This window comes from Bombus affinis, chromosome 1 (genome assembly GCF_024516045.1).
Source record: "Bombus affinis isolate iyBomAffi1 chromosome 1, iyBomAffi1.2, whole genome shotgun sequence".
Taxonomy (NCBI): Eukaryota; Metazoa; Arthropoda; class Insecta; order Hymenoptera; family Apidae; genus Bombus; species Bombus affinis.
The window spans coordinates 2,064,414-2,080,814 of record NC_066344.1 but is presented as its reverse complement, the minus strand read 5'-3'; the positions used below and the strand labels follow the sequence as shown (position 1 = coordinate 2,080,814).

The following is a 16,401-nucleotide window of genomic DNA, read 5'->3' as shown; positions in this document are numbered from 1 at the left end:
ATTTTATCGGCTGTCCTACAATACCGCTGTACTCGTTGGATGATATTAATAATCTTCTTCGCTATCGGTGTATTATCATGTATATACGTATATACACACATGGTGTAATTTTTGTAGCCATTCTGGCCAACGGGATCCGGATGTGCGAGAGGATTTTTAAGCTCCTTGGATGCCTGCTGGGCAATCAAAAGCTGGGGTGCAAATGTATCGCCGTTAGAAGTAATTGCAGAACGTGAATCTATTTACAGGCTACTCGGGCAGACCACGCCTGAAAATTTAAACAGGGATTACGCCGCATATACGCTGGACCCTCATACCAGGTATGATGTCTATATTATTATTGCCATAAAATAAAATTATCTGCCTAATATAGTTTTATTTGCTATTTATTTACTCGTAACAAATTTTCATTTATTTTAAGATACCCCAATTTGAACGTATCCTCTGTAACGCCAATACAAGTGCGAGGTTTAGTCGACACAGATGACCCTGACAGCATCAAACAGCCTCCTGTACAGTCCGACATCGATATTCCTAAGAAACGACGTCGCCGAGGTAGAATTGCCAATATATTTTGATTGTAGTTACATTAAAATAAGCTTAATATCATAAAGCTTATTATATTATATTGTTATAAGTAAATATTATAAAGCTTATTAATGTTATCGGTCTTGATATATAGATTTACGAGGAGATTCGCAAGTGCATCCAGACACGCTCCTTCGCTGGTTACAAAAACAAGTTGCCCTGTACGACTCGGTCCAAATAAAAGATATGGGTGCCTCGTTCAAGAATGGTCTGGCTATTTGTGCAATAATTCACAGATATCGACCGAATCTAATAGACTTCCATAATTTGAATCCGGATGATACGGTTACAAACAATCAGCTGGCCTTTGATATCTTAGAAAAAGAACTGAGCATACCTCCGGTAAGCTATATTTCGATTTAACTTACTGATGTAAATAATGAAAGGAAGAACAACTCGATATTTAATAATTGTGAATTTTTCTAGATAATGACAGGAGAGGAAATGGCTCAATGCGACGTCCCCGATAAACTCGCCATGTTTTCTTATCTCACACAGATATACGAAGTTTTCCGCGGTGAAATCCCGTACATTAAACATCCAAAATTAGTAAGTAAATTCGTACGACGTAGAACGAAGTCAGAAGATTATTAACTGGTTTCCGTATTTTATAGTATTCAGTACCATGTCCGATATCACGGACCGCATGTTTACAGTCGTCACAACACCTTTTAACAAACAAGATCCATCCTCGTCCACGAAAACCCGATCCTACGTCCCATAGGAATCATAGTCAGTCATTCATCGTTTACGATCGAAGAGCAGAGTCATTGTCATATCCCAATCCTACGACATTTTCACAACAAACCGCCGTCGAATCATTAGATCACAATAATAACAAAATATCGTTAAGTGAAAACGTTACAGAAGTGGATGACAGATTTACGATAAGCTGGATAAGAAATAAACTTCAAAAGAATATAGTTGCATCATCATTGAAGAAAATATTCGTACCACCAAGTCATTTCAATAGGGATCACGAGTGTTGTCGTTCGGATAATAGTAAAGTTAACGAGAAATTACCATAAGCCATAAATCGTTTTCCATAAATTAGTCTAATCTTCGTCACAGTAGCGAACCTGTTGACTTTCTTTTCGTATAATTGTATAACGATTGCATTTGATCGTCTTTTATAAAGGAACCTGAAAACGAAGAAAGGCCTGCACATAGTAAACAATTGAGCCAATTAACACCTGACCAAAAAGTTCAGTTAATTGACCGTATCGTCAGACAAGATAGTGCGACAAGAACGAGACACTCACGATCGCGACATAACGAAAATTTAAACCCCGCGGATAAGAAGGGAGACACGATTAGTCGACGTTCTCGAAAGAGACGAAGCACGGAGAAGATGGGCGCGACAGTGGTAAGTTTTCTTTTCCATTTTACCAAATCGTATAGTATCATCTGTAGACGTGTAACATCTTTAGAAAATACAGAATATTTTTCTTTATTTAAATTTTTAATCGTATGTTTTTGAAAGCTTCTAGTTAGCAGATCATCCAAGGTTAAAAAAAGCATTCTTTTTTTTTTTTATTTTAATATCTAAATCGATCCTTTGCATTCGTAAATTGAGAGTTCCGTGAATATTGAAATATTATATTTGAATGAAACGTTAAAAGAAATTAATCGCAAAGGATTGGATCGCGTACTTAACGCTTTATGGAATGGTTCCTTTAATTTCATTTAAGTCATATTTATTACATAAACATATTCCATAAGGGGTTACAAATCGAACACTAACATTCATACCCACAAAACTTACAATGCTTAATATCCTATAGTCACGGTGGCAGAAGATTCAAGCACTTATGTATCGTGGGATAATCATATCGTTGTTAATCCTCTTAATTATTGGAGTTACCATTACCATGGTGCGGAAGGAAGTCGTTACATTCTAATCGCTTCGTATAGTCAACCAAAGTATCAGTGGGACATTACAAAAACTCTCGGTTATGTTGTAAACATTTTCTATGATATTTATATTTATGTTATATATTATATAATATATTTGCTACGTCAGCTTTTGTATTTGTCCTATTTTACTAAACGTTTGTTTAGAACAAATAGATTATATAGAGTTATTTCCTAATAGCCACGGCTAGTGCCCCGTAGAATTAGAGAATAATAAAATAATCTAGATCTCAAGAAATAGAAACAACCATTGACATTCCTGTATCTTCGTTTTCTTTTTTTCTTCTCTTAAAGAACAAATAATGTTAGCAACGCTAAACTCGAGTTAAAGAACCCTCGATCTCTTTTATCCTCTTTTGTATCGCATTCAACCATTGTGATCGTTGCGAACTTAATCGATGAAAACCACGTAACATAAGCTGTGCAAATTGTGTGAATAATTCAAAAATGAAAATTAAGCTGATTATAAAGAAAACAATCATTGTAACTATATGGATATGTTAAATTAATGTCACTGTACGATTTTACGGTGGATGTAAAGGAGGAAAGGCAGAAGAGACTCGCAGATATAGAGAAAAATCGCGCCGAACGTATGAGAAGGCGACAATATTTGCGAAACATGGCGACGCAGCAATTCTACAAAAGTATGCAGATGCTGCAAGCGAACGCAAAACGCGAGAAAGACGAGCCGTTCGAAGATTATTCGATATTCTTATACCGTCAAACTGCGCCGGATTTCAAGGATAGAGTGAAATATCTAGAGCAGAAAATATTATATCCAGTAAGCTGGAAAGTGAATGATTTTGGGAGTGCATATTGTTTTATATTTTTTTATCACTTCTTTTTTGGATTTTAACAAACGATTAAACAAGTCCTAAAAATATATTATTTTTATATATTTCTTCAATAATGGCATTGATAATAATAAACATTTAACATGTGCAAACGTATGCAAATAACGTTTAAAGGAGAACGATTACATACTAATTATTCGATAACTTTTCGTTGCAAAAGCGAAAAATTATAGCTATAAACGTGCATAAACTAACTATGTAATAGCAATACATGATTTTAAATGGTGTGCATGATATTTATGCATCGATAATATCGGAGGATGTAAAGGCTCTAAATTGCACTACTAACTATTTTCAAACAGAAGGGACGTTTGTAACATCGGTTGCGAGTGCTTATATATCTTTAAGGAACTGTAACACTAACATTACACAGTGCAAAGGAAATAAATTATGACACGCTAATTTATTTTTCACATACATATGTATATTAATAAATTTTTTAGTTTCAAATATTTTTTTTTTTTTTTAATTTTCTTTTTATACTTGTATTGTGATTAAAGAGGGTTCTTTCACGAGTCTTATTCTGTGGTCGTCCACTTCATCGTTCGCATATTCAAATTTATTTCATGACATTCTGATTTTTAGGATAGAGAACCCAAGATTCACGCTGGTCATCATAGAAACAGCATAGACGAGGAGTTCTCTGGCCGAATAAAGAGCATCGAGGACAAATTGAAGGGATCCGCTCCAGCTGAAAAGAAGCCCAGGGATCTTCTACGTGCCATTGGTTTGTGTTATCTTATATTTTTCTTATTATTGTACTTTTTCGTTATATATGATTTTCCTTTCCTATACCGAATTAAAATTTCTTATAATATTCTATATCTGTAAAGGTAAAATCGAGAAGACCGATTGGAACGTGAAGGAAATCGAGAAGAAAATCGAGGAGAATAAAATGGGCCGTACTGTCCGACACGACAAAGTAGAACGAGTGCCGAAGTGGAGTCGAGAACAGGTTGGCATGCGAGTGATTAAACAGTACTCGATAATCAATGTTTTTCAGATGTGTATATGCTTCATTCAGTTTTTAGCTCGACAAATCAAGATGGAGAAGAAGGGACGGGATCAAAAGGAGACAGATAGTAAGTACGCTGATATTGACAATACCCTGAAGAATATTGACAGGAAGATCAAAGAGGGTAATGTCCTCGGGTACAATAAAGTTTCGGCTATGGCCGAACAGTTTTCGAATAAAAGTCAAGACGCGGAGCCCAGGGTGTACAAATCGGTAAATACGATATTCCAAAATCTCAGTACTGGAGGATATAGTCAGCAGGATATCCGGAGTCTTTGTGACGTCTATTGTACTTTGTATTTTTCATATAATTGCTCCCAAGAGAGTAGAATCGTCATATGTACCCATGTATCTGTAAATTTATTGTTTCTTACAGGATATACGGAATATATTTTTATATGATATATATATATATATATATATATGTGTAGTGCATAACACTAAAACATCATTTTACATTTGAGATTTTTCTTCCTAAATTAATTAACTGATCTAACCGAATTAAAATATTTGTGATCCTAATGGAATTTATGTTGATACGTGTATTGTCTAATTGTAACACCTAATATGCAATTACGCATTGTTAAAAACATTATAATTCGATTGAAAAGCGCTGACTAAGATTCTTTTGTACTAAACATTTGAAGTTAATAATTACTACTTTGTTTCCTTGTACTTTTCTTGCAGAATGTCAAGCCCATAATAACGTTACCCGCGCAAGGAGGTTCGGAGATGTGTCATTTTTGCAATAAGAGAGTTTATTTAATGGAGAGACTTAGTGCCGAAGGGAAGTTTTTCCATCGAGGCTGTTTCCGTTGCGAATATTGTTCTACCTCTTTGAGAATAGGTTCGATTTTTATTCTTAATCTCTTTTGGAAATCAATGGCGAGAGAATTTTTACCAATAATAACTCTTCAACGATAGGAAACCATACGTTTGATCGGGACAAGAGTGGAGGACGATTCTACTGTACACAACATTTCGGTTTCTTAGGAGCATTAAAAGCTCGCGCAGATAAGAAGAGAGTTGCAGTGTTGAACAAGGAAAACATACCTGCCACACCAGTACATCTAAAGACACCAGAGAAAGTATGATTTCAACTTTAACTTAATCGTATACGATTCTCTTTCTAAATTAAAAATGTAAATAACGTATATCGTTTTTAGGCAAAGATACCTTTAGAAGGCGTTGTTGGTCTTGATTTACTTGATCGCGGACAAACACCTGAGAGAATAGAATTTGAAAACTTAGCAGGAATATCAGACGCCGAAGAGCCCCAAAGTCAGATGGATGAAGACGAATGGACGGATAGAAATTTCGGTGCTTCCACTGCAGAAATGGGTTCTAGCGATGACATTTCAGACATGAGGTGAGATATTTTACGGCTAAGTATAATTAGAAAACATGATAACAGATTTTCAAACGATTTATTAATGTTTCACCAGCGATTCGGATGACGATAACGAAGTATACGAAGAAGCAATAGATCAGCCCTTAACAACCGAAGGAACTCTCGAACTTGCCAAAAATTGGACACTACGATACTCTCATCCACATGCTGCAATGGGACAGTCTGATACTGGAAGCAATGAATATGAAGATTCTAGCGATGAATACACGAACGAAGGTACAGCTTTGATTCTTCGTTTGATTGCTTCCGCTCTTTATTACTATGAAAATAACTATCTTTCTTGATTTGTATTTTTATTCAGACGATGAAAGTACAACAGCTACGGAGGATGAAGACGACATACGCGCTCGAGAGCTTAGAAGACAGGAGTTTTGGCTGAAGAATCCTACCCGTAGTTCCGATACGGACACCGGTTCGGAAACGGAGGTGAAAATTTCTCAAGATTCTATAGATAATATAACTCAAGAATCTCTTATACTTCCTATACAAACTCATAATTTTATATCGCCCCAAGAAATAGACGTGAATAATAGTGAAGTTGATCAAGATATAATCAGTACAGAAGATATTGAAAAATCGCCTGATAAAAAGATACTGACAATTAATACGTTAATAGGAAACACAGATCAACCAATAGTAAACGATGTAAAGTTTGATAGTGAAGAGAACACATCTCAAAGCAAAGCATCTGGAAGTTTAATTCATTTGCCTGATTCCTCTTGTAATTTACTATCAGATAATAGGGAAAATGATACTGTAAATTTAAATTCATCTGTAATTGTTTCTAATCCGATAGAACAGAATAATTCCAATATACATAATGTGGATGAGTGCATTTCAGAATATGAAAGTTTAGTAGATGAAAGTTGTGTTTTAAATTTAGATAACGGTCAAGCAGTCCAAAGTGAATCATCAAATGAAAGTGATAAAGTTATTTCTAAGCTTACTAATATTGATAGTAATGAATTAAATAATGAGGTAATTTCTGTTAATGAAAATTTGGACGAAATAGGAAGTATTAGTAGCGAATTAAGCCAAACAATAGTTTCTAGTCATAATGAAATAAGTAATAAAGTAATGCCTGGCCTGGATATTACACCCGAAACATCAGAAGCAATTAGTACATCAAACATAAAACTGCAAACAGTGTTTGCAGGAATTATGCTTCCAGATGCTATTCCATTTAGTCAGACTAATTACAGTAATACAATCCAGCCTAACACCGAAGAAGTTTTAAGCCTCAAGGAAAGACTACCGGATCTAATAACTTCTTCTCCAAACCATAGTAGAGATTCGTCGCCATCCTCCTCGTATGAAATGTACAAATCAACTGAAACATTGTATGATGAATTATTAATGTCCGATAGTCAGGACAAAATGACCGCAGAAGATACAGAAACTTGCGATTCAGAGAGTACACAAAACTACATAAAATCGACAGACGATATTCCAAAAGATAATAAATTAAAATTATCCATAAAGAATCCTAAACGAATTCCTATCGTGACTATTACTTCACCATCTCCGACAAATGAAAAGTCGTTAGAAGAAACATCTGTTGAAAGTGCTAAATTAACAGTGCCCAATAAAACTAACAATCAAGCGGTTCAACCTGACGGAAATAGTTCATTCGATAAGTTAAAACGTGATTTAAGACAAAGGAAAGCAAGGAATAAAATGTCAGTGGGTGAACTTCGGCCATTATCCACTGAAAATGCCCGACGAAAAATTAACAAATATTTCACGGACGTAAGAAAACAAAAAATAAAAGATCAAAATACACGTATTCAAAACGAAAACTCGCCTGATATTAGAGTTGTCGAATTAGATATTAAACCGAAGCTATCTGCGAAAGTTGAAACGAAAGATATAATGAAATATTTCCAAAAAACAAAGCAAGAATCTTCTGAAGAATTAAACTATGGAAGACCCGAAAGTCCAAAAAATAATAACAATATAAATAATGACGAATTAAATGAAATTGATGTTGACGCTATCGTTAAGGAATTTGAGGAGATAGAGCGACAAAACGAGGAAATGTCTTCGATTGACACTGAAGATATTGAATCTAAATTGCATTTGGATACCTCATCTACGAAATTGCATTTAGAAGACACAAATGAACAATCAAACGTAGCAAATAATGTAAATGTAGCGAAAGAACGTGAGCTGCCTTCTAATGGACAAAATATAACTTCAAATAACATTGTACAAACTGAAGTGCATAAAGAAAAGCAGAGTATCATCATTGATCATCCTGCGAATGAAATCAATTCAGAACAAACACCTTTGCCTTCACAACAAGTCAATAACATCTTAGATGCTAAATCATATGAAAATATAATAATTAATCCCTCTAATAATGCGATCAATGCAGAAGAAAAAATATTGACCTCACCACTAATAAGTGATATTTTACAGAGCACATCACATGAATGTATGGCAACTAGTTCTCACAAAATACAGGAAACAAATACAGGACAAGCAATATTAGAATCCAACAGCAACACGTTAGTGTCTAAATTGGATGAAAGAAGAAAAGAAGTAACAACTGATCTTCGTACAGAACAAATAACTCCGCAACTCAATAATATTTTTGTAACCGAATTCTATGAGAAAGAGACAAATAAGCAGTTTGGACCCGAAAATGTACAACAAACAATGTCGATTCCACATTTAAATTATGGTATCTTAGGAACCAAATTACACGAACAGAAAATGGATGACGCAACTCATTCTGCTAGTAATACGAAGCCTGATGTAAAACAGATAGTATCGACGACGCAATTTAATAATATTAACAATAATAAGTACGATATTGTACATAGAAGCGATAATACTCTAAATAGGAGGAAAGAAATTACTAATAGAAATGATACGTTATATAAAAGTTCCAAATCTTCTTGTGAATTAACAGCCTTACCTGTCGAACACGAGCAAGTTACTAAAGTTAAGATTGTTGAACAAAACATTGAAGTACCAAAACATGTAAAGAATATGAATTCAAATAGTAATACAATTCTACCAAATCTAACGGATGAAGTTCCAAAAAGGCCAGATAGAAAACATGGACATCATGAACTCAGTTCTTCAATAAGGCTTGACATATCCAATGCACAACTTACTCCTGATGTTCCAATAAGAAGAAGAAGTTCAAAACAAAAGTCTAATGTTCCACCTTCTTTGGAAGAGTCTACCTGTAACTCTACCTGTAAATCAAGTTCCGCTACAATTAATGAGAGATTGGTTGAATCAGATATTAATACTAATAAACATAATGACGCGATAAATATAGGGACTAATAAGTTAAAACATTCGTCTGAAACAGCAAATCGGAATAGTGAAATAAGTAAAACAATAAGTACGTTAGGAAATACTAGCGATGAACATAAACATTCTCAACACACAAAGTCTCCTCCATTAATAAACTCTGACAAGCGTGAATCTATGAAATCTATACCTCCTAAAAATGATAGAACAAAGAAAGATAAATGTATAGTATCTTAGCATATATATTAATATTTAAATCACATATATGAGTGCATATGATGAACAAATCTTCAAACACAATTACTGTATGTTTTCAATATGTTTTTCAATTTTATGATTTACATTTAGGGAAATTGTGTGAGATATGTTAATAAAGTAAAGAAAAAAAGATATTACTTATACTTGGCTGATGGTATATCTTATTAAAATACCCAAAGCCGTTGAAGAAAAGGTAAAGCATCTTTATGTACGAATGGAGTGACCTATTGAACTAATTTTAAATTAACCGTGACTCAAGTTGATTAATTGTTTGTGTTTGATTTAGTGTTCATGCTAAAACTGGCAATGTAACTCTCTTACCAATTTGTATTAATTTTGAAATTACCACCAGCCAATACTTTATTAAAAATCTCACTGTCTCATTTTAGACAAATTCATATGGTTATCATGATCAGTTTCACAATAAACATTGGGCGAGTATTAACAGGAACATCATATATTTTTATATACATTTGTAAGACGCCAGACTATTTCTTCTTGGACTCTAGTAATGAAAGTAATTAACAAGCTTAATATTATTAATACTACAAAACACTCTTTTGACCAAATGCATCATGTTCTTTGCCACTAATTGTTTCACTAATTCACTAAATAAATCTTTTTTTCTTTTTGATAACATTTAACGTTCATAATATTTCTATTCGTCTATTAATCTATGTGTGATCTCACAGGTTGCCTCCAATGAAGGTACGTCAGAAGAGAGCGAAGAAAATTCAGCTACAGAAATATCGACGGACTCTGAATTTGAACACGATGGTGCAACTCCCACACAACATGAGATTCCAGAAATTACGATCAACGATTCGTATGTCCGCAAAACCAGGGGAAATTATGTCGAGCCTAAGAAAGTTCAAGTAAAAAGCAAAGTTATTTCATCAATTAATGGGAATATCAAACAAGATAAAGATTTAGAAATCGCGAAGTCGCAATTAAAAACGGATCATAATATAAATCCTTCTCATCTTGAGAAAGAGAGTAAGCTGAATTTATTAGGATTCAATAATACGAATGTAGCTCCATTAATAAATCCACGCAAAGGAGATTATTTATTGAATCGCACTCATTCTACCGAAGGTATTGCTTCTAAATTATCTTTGGAGCTAAAAAAGAAGTATTTACTCGGTGGTACAGCCTTTGGTAGTTCTGTCATGAAGTCAGGATCAGCTTCGAATGTAGATACTCAGTTAAGAAATTTCACAGACGCTATTTCTCAACATCAAAAGCTCTTAAATCCCGCTCCAGAACCAAGTCCAACGATGCAAGCATTCTTACAGGGAACGAGCAAATTACGATCGAATAATACTCAACTTTCTCCTATATCACCTACAGCTATATTCTCTTCATCTCCGATAAAACCGTACAATGCCAATCGTTCCCCACAGAACTTATTAAACAACGATACTCCTATTTATAAAGCAACAATTTTGCCTGAAATATCGAAAACCCACTTACCAGATTTGGTAAAAGAATCTAGTATATTAAAATCAAAAACTTCACCTAACATTGTCTGTGGTGAATCCAAGGACATAGAGAACAAAGAAACTATGAAAGAACAAGTGGCATCTAGTCAATTGCATACAGTTAAGAGCTCACAAATATTAGAAAATGCGCGAAACTCTCAAAATACAGAGAGCAATTTTACTGTGACTACAGATGAAAATAATGGTTTCCGACCACGAAGTCCCTTGCATGAGACCTCTATCATAGTACCCCAAGTCGATTGGAGTAAAAACAAGGAAGAAACGAAAGAGACTGCCAGTACTGGAGATTCAGACATAGACAGCGATTCTTTATCTTCTGGCGATGGTGAAGCGGAAGATGAACCGCAGGATAAATCACCTGCTGTAAATTTGTCTCCTCCGCGTTTACAAATTCACAGTACAGATGGAGATCTGTTACTGGACGAGGAAGCTAACAAATATAGAGACTTCGATGATGGCCAGTCATTCGAACCAGATTCCATAGAGTGTTCATTTTTACGCGACAAAGAGTTGAATACTAAGATGAACACTGCAGTTCCTGCTCCAATATCTTCCATGAATAAAACTTCAATGGAGCTAGAGATAGTAAAGAATGAGATTGAGCAGTTAGAACTGCAGGATGATGGCAAAAAGAGCATTAGCAATTGCAGTACTCCTACATCGATAACTTCTGCAATTTCCAATAAACATGATGATTCTGAAGAGAATGACATCACCACAGCTGCCCTTACGGAAACAGAATTTTCAGAATGGGCTCGTGATGGTGAGGTCATTGTCTCAGATGATCTACGAGATGTTGAGTTCAATATTAATCCAGAATTTATAACCACAAGGCGGAAACCTACATTATCAGATGCTTCGAAAGCAGGTCATACTCCAATTACGATAGCTAAACAAGAAGATTTAACAGATATGGACTTGGATTTTCCGAAGTTTGACAAACAGATAGATGTTCCTATTAACAATACCTCGAAACTTTTAGCTAACGGTGAAAATATAGATTTTATGGACACAGATAACGAATCACTCCTTGATGATAGTTTACAAGATGCTTCTAATACTGTTATGCTCAAGAATAGAGGATATATAGAATTCGTAAACATTAAGAGCTCACCAACGCTTACAAGTTCACGAGATAAATTAATTACCGACGCTCCTATCGCAAAATTAGAAGTAGAGAATGATTCGTGCTCAGAGGAAGAAGCTTATAACGACAGAAACGTGATAGAAATAAATCCAGTTACCATGGATGATGTTATGAATAAGCTAAACGGTGCTATAAATAAATCCGAGAATAATGCTAAATCAAACGTAGGAACAAAATCAAATTCTGTTCAAGAAGATCAATCTATCACGGAAGCAATAAATAAAGAATTGTTCCAATCAATGGAGGAAGATAGTTTGCTTATCGTTGAACCAGCTGAAGATACCACTACTAGTGAAGTAGTCACTATTCTTGCTAGTCCTGTGAATCCACAAGTTTCAATAGTTCCGAGTCAAACTCAAAAGGAACCTGAGCAAGAAGAAGAAACGAAAATAACAGCTGATTCAAGCAATCCTGACTATCTGGAATATGTGAAACGTTTACAATCTAGAATCGCAGAATTTAGCAACGCCAAAGACTCTATAGATGTCAGAAAATCTAAGAGAAAGAACTCCAAAAGCTCTCTGCAATCTCGTGCCGCTGAGATGATAGCAGAAGAAATCAAGAATCAAGAAATGACGGTAAATAACAGCTTTAATTCACCAGCTACCTCTAGGAAATTAGAAGAAATTACCAGAGAAAGATTCAAACAAAAGAATGTAATACAAGATTTACTAATGGATAAAGTGGAAGCTCATAAGCAAAAGTCTGCAGAAAAGAAAGCGAGAAGGGCTGCTAGAGCTTCGTCGTTCAATTCAACTCCAACTTTATCGCCAATAAGACCATCTATTCCTAATGTTTCACTGATTAATAAATTCGTGCCTACATCTATAGTAACACCTGAAAATAGTCCCTCGCATACTACTTCTGCTGAAACCAAGAAGTCTGTAGAAAGTGAAACATCTTATGAGTCACAGAAATTGCCTTGGAAATCAGAGACAGGAAAAACTACGACTGAAGAAACTAATAAGAATGATATTCAATCCTCTGAAAATACCACATTAACTAAAATAGGTAATGAGAAAGAAAACTTTAGAACTCCGGTCGCACCTCCAAGATTGAAACACGAAGAAGCAAAGAGGACAGCAGAGAAGGCAAGGCAAGATGCAAGGGAAAGAGCCAGATTAAAGAGTGACGAAGATCTAGGTCTCAGTCCAGAAGATAAAATTAAAGAGCTAAGAATGAAAGTCGCACGAAGACAACTTTCCATGGAAGAGAGAAAAACTAAAGAAGAAATACATGAACCTCGCATGAGACTCTACAGTTCTGGAGCAAACAAGACTGGATTAAAATTGCAAACGAGCAAGAGTACAGACAATATGAAGGCTGTAGCAGAGGCAATAAATTTTACTGGCTTATCTGCTGCCAATGCAAAATCAATGGATGAACTGTTACATGCTGATTTTCCAAAGTCAAATAATTCTGTTGCCGTTGTAAAAAGAGATAAGAAGCAAAAGACGAAAGATCCAGAAAGAAGAAAGAGTATCATCCAAGCAGTGTCAGATTTCTTCTTCAAGAAAGAATCTTCTCCTTCGCCGTCCAATCAAAAAGACAAATTATCTATGTTCCGTCTGACGTCAAAAACAAAAGGCAAAGTACGTATATCCTATTTCTTCTTCGTGCTAGTCTCTCTACATTCCTTCTATTGTATAGCGTATACGTATTCTCCAGTATCTCTTAACTAATTGGATTCTGAAATGTTTCAGTTATATAAATCATATTCGGAAGGGTCAGATGTAAGCAACTCATAAGTCATTGATACTAATTTTTCCAGTATTAGCTTTCTTATGCCACTATTTGTATTCGCTATTGTATATCGTGCAGGTACTATGATTTTATTTTCGTTTGCCGCATTTTCTCGTCTGCTTTGAAGGGGTAACATATTGATTGGCATAAGCTACATGGAATTGTTTTATATTGTACCGTTGTTGAATCCTCGTAGTAATAATCTGCCCTATAAATAAGCATGGTAACTTTTATCAGACACATAAATTGCCATTTCAGTATGTTCGTTTTTCTTTTTTAGTGTGCTTTAATCAAGTTGTATCTAACATATAGATATTAAGAAAATACTATTGAAAAACAGGTGGCTGGGTAGTTTATTTGATAGTTACTATATTCTCTGTTATATTCCTATTATATATAGAGTAAACTATTTCTTTATTAATTAATTTATCAAATTAAGTTGCTAAATTATGTAGTGTGCAGATATCTATATTTGTATTTTGTAACTGCATTTTCATATCATGAAATTTTGAAAGCTTGTTCAATGTACTCCAATAGTGAAGTTTATTGTAATTTTTATTTCCAATATTAAAATTGTTTACATTAATTATCATTTATATTTATCTTTTTATATTTATCAAAGCAATAACAAGAAACCAATGTTATAGTATATCTTTTTTCAGCTTGATAAAGTCTTATCGCCAAAGACTAACACTAGACCAAAAAGTGTGTGCGAGGGTATGCTCACAAGAAATTTCCTAAATGAAAACCCGCCGCCAATTCCACCACCACCCCTTACTTACACCATTCCTACTACACAAGTTTCAGGTATGAATAAGATATTAAGTACCACAACTATGTGAACATAAGAAAATTTTATTTCTTATATTTTATATCCATTGTTTGTTTAACAGATGATAGTTTATCAGATGATGATACAAAAACAACAGCAGTGTCGGCATCATGCATGCACAAGGCTACAGTAACAGAAGGTTCTTGCAATAGCATTTCACGCAAAACAAAAACTACAAAACGAATAGCTAGACAAGCACAATTAAAGAGGTATGTAACAAAGCTATTTTATACTCTTATAGTAATTCAAGCATTTATAATTCTCTTATAAATATTTCAAAGGTTGCGTATGGCTCAAGAGATACAGAGAAAGCTAGAAGAAACAGAAGTTAAACAAAGAGAATTGGAAAGCAGAGGTGTTAGCGTTGAAAAAGCTCTTCGTGGAGAAGGCGGTAAGAATCTATCGCTACAAAAAATTTCATTGTAGATGCTTAAAATAAAAAGTACTTATAATATTTAGAATGCTCTGATCGGGAAGAAGCGGATTTACTGAGAGAGTGGTTCGATCTTATGAAAGAACGCACAGAATTACGCAGATACGAAAAGGAGCTTTTGGTACGAGCTCAAGAAGTTCAACTTGAAGATCGTCATGAAAGATTGCAACAGGAATTACGTGAACGCTTAGCTGACGATGGTTAGTATTTTCTTACAATGTTTCAATGTTTATTAATGGTTTAATGATATAATAGTAATATAAATTTTATTTTATAATACATTTATAAAAGAATATTATAAAGAATAGGATATATTGACAATTTACAGATGATAAAAAGACCAGCGCTGATGTAAAAAAAGAAGGGGAGATTTTAACAGAAATGTTGGAAATAGTTGCAAAACGGGACTCGCTCATTGCTCTTTTAGAAGAGGAGCGACAAAGGTGGTGTAAATCTACATCCCAAACATTAACTTCCTTTCCTACACATACCGTTGCCTGTTTTTCGCACGTATCTAATTTCTTTTCTCCTGATTTGAGCGATACATCTTCTGTGCTCACTTTAGTAGTCATTTTAATCATGTATGTGTTTTTGACTAACTTAATAGAATTATTCATTAACTTTTACAATGAACCGCTAACGCTTTTCAATTCTTCATACTTTTTTAAATTTTCTTAATTACATAAATGATATTTGAATTTCTCTATTTTCATTTATGTATTACAAATATTAAAAAGTTCTTAAGCTCCTTTACAGCATTCCTATTTCATTAATTTTATACATAATCGTATGTACGATTACATATAAAAGCTATAAATCGTTCACATTATAGCTCAGTGCATTTTGTTATATCATTTTTTTCTATAGAGTATTATATATTTATTTTACAAAGACTACTATATTAACTACTGATCACAGTATACAGTTTTTTCCATTCACTTGTAATTTTACATTGCATGCAGAAGAGCAGATTAGGAGAGTTATTTTCTACATTCTTCTTTTACAATTTTTAAATTTTTATTGTAATTCAGTTACGCATGTTGTTCATATACACATTTTTTTTGTTTTTTTTTACTGTAAGTATTTTTTTGCATCATAATAAAGTGGTGTATTCATATATTTGACTGTATTGTAGTGCTGTTGAGAGAATGAAAATATTTTAATTGTATTTAAAATTATATTTGATCGTGTACAGGGTTAAAAATATAGCATTGTTAAAATTATAGAAATGTAATTGTTGTTAGATTTTAAAGTATTCTTTGATGGATACTTCGAAAAGAATAAAATATGTTACTATATGTGTTTATGGTGATTATTTCCTAAACACATATCACTGTTAAAAGACCTTATAAGCAAAGTTTTTAAGCAATAATTGTTAATTAAATAGATTTTTGTATAAGAATGGAAGTATATTATATATTTTCATAAAAAATT

General features: G+C 33.9%; 1 protein-coding gene across 8 annotated transcripts in view; it reads left to right on the top strand.

Moving 5' to 3' along the window:
- The window catches only part of LOC126915669 (F-actin-monooxygenase Mical), a 99,748-nt gene that overhangs the window by 82,097 nt on the left and 1,250 nt on the right, over positions 1-16,401 (top strand). For 4 of the 8 annotated variants that reach the window (XM_050720578.1, XM_050720569.1, XM_050720587.1 and 1 more), the window contains exons 6-26: positions 118-320; positions 422-555; positions 683-930; positions 1,015-1,137; positions 1,727-1,954; positions 3,044-3,283; positions 3,942-4,083; positions 4,190-4,311; positions 4,360-4,584; positions 5,059-5,218; positions 5,296-5,459; positions 5,538-5,740; positions 5,817-5,998; positions 6,084-6,208; positions 10,003-13,551; positions 13,663-13,692; positions 14,365-14,509; positions 14,596-14,743; positions 14,816-14,925; positions 14,994-15,167; positions 15,296-15,410. In XM_050720578.1, the coding sequence (XP_050576535.1) occupies positions 118-320; positions 422-555; positions 683-930; positions 1,015-1,137; positions 1,727-1,954; positions 3,044-3,283; positions 3,942-4,083; positions 4,190-4,311; positions 4,360-4,584; positions 5,059-5,218; positions 5,296-5,459; positions 5,538-5,740; positions 5,817-5,998; positions 6,084-6,208; positions 10,003-13,551; positions 13,663-13,692; positions 14,365-14,509; positions 14,596-14,743; positions 14,816-14,925; positions 14,994-15,167; positions 15,296-15,410 (6,770 nt within the window). Of the gene's footprint in view, positions 1-117; positions 321-421; positions 556-682; positions 931-1,014; positions 1,138-1,726; positions 1,955-3,043; positions 3,284-3,941; positions 4,084-4,189; positions 4,312-4,359; positions 4,585-5,058; positions 5,219-5,295; positions 5,460-5,537; positions 5,741-5,816; positions 5,999-6,083; positions 6,209-10,002; positions 13,552-13,662; positions 13,781-14,364; positions 14,510-14,595; positions 14,744-14,815; positions 14,926-14,993; positions 15,168-15,295; positions 15,411-16,401 lie in introns of those variants that run through there. The other 4 variants (XM_050720552.1, XM_050720562.1, XM_050720598.1 and 1 more) reach the window with 4 other exon arrangements.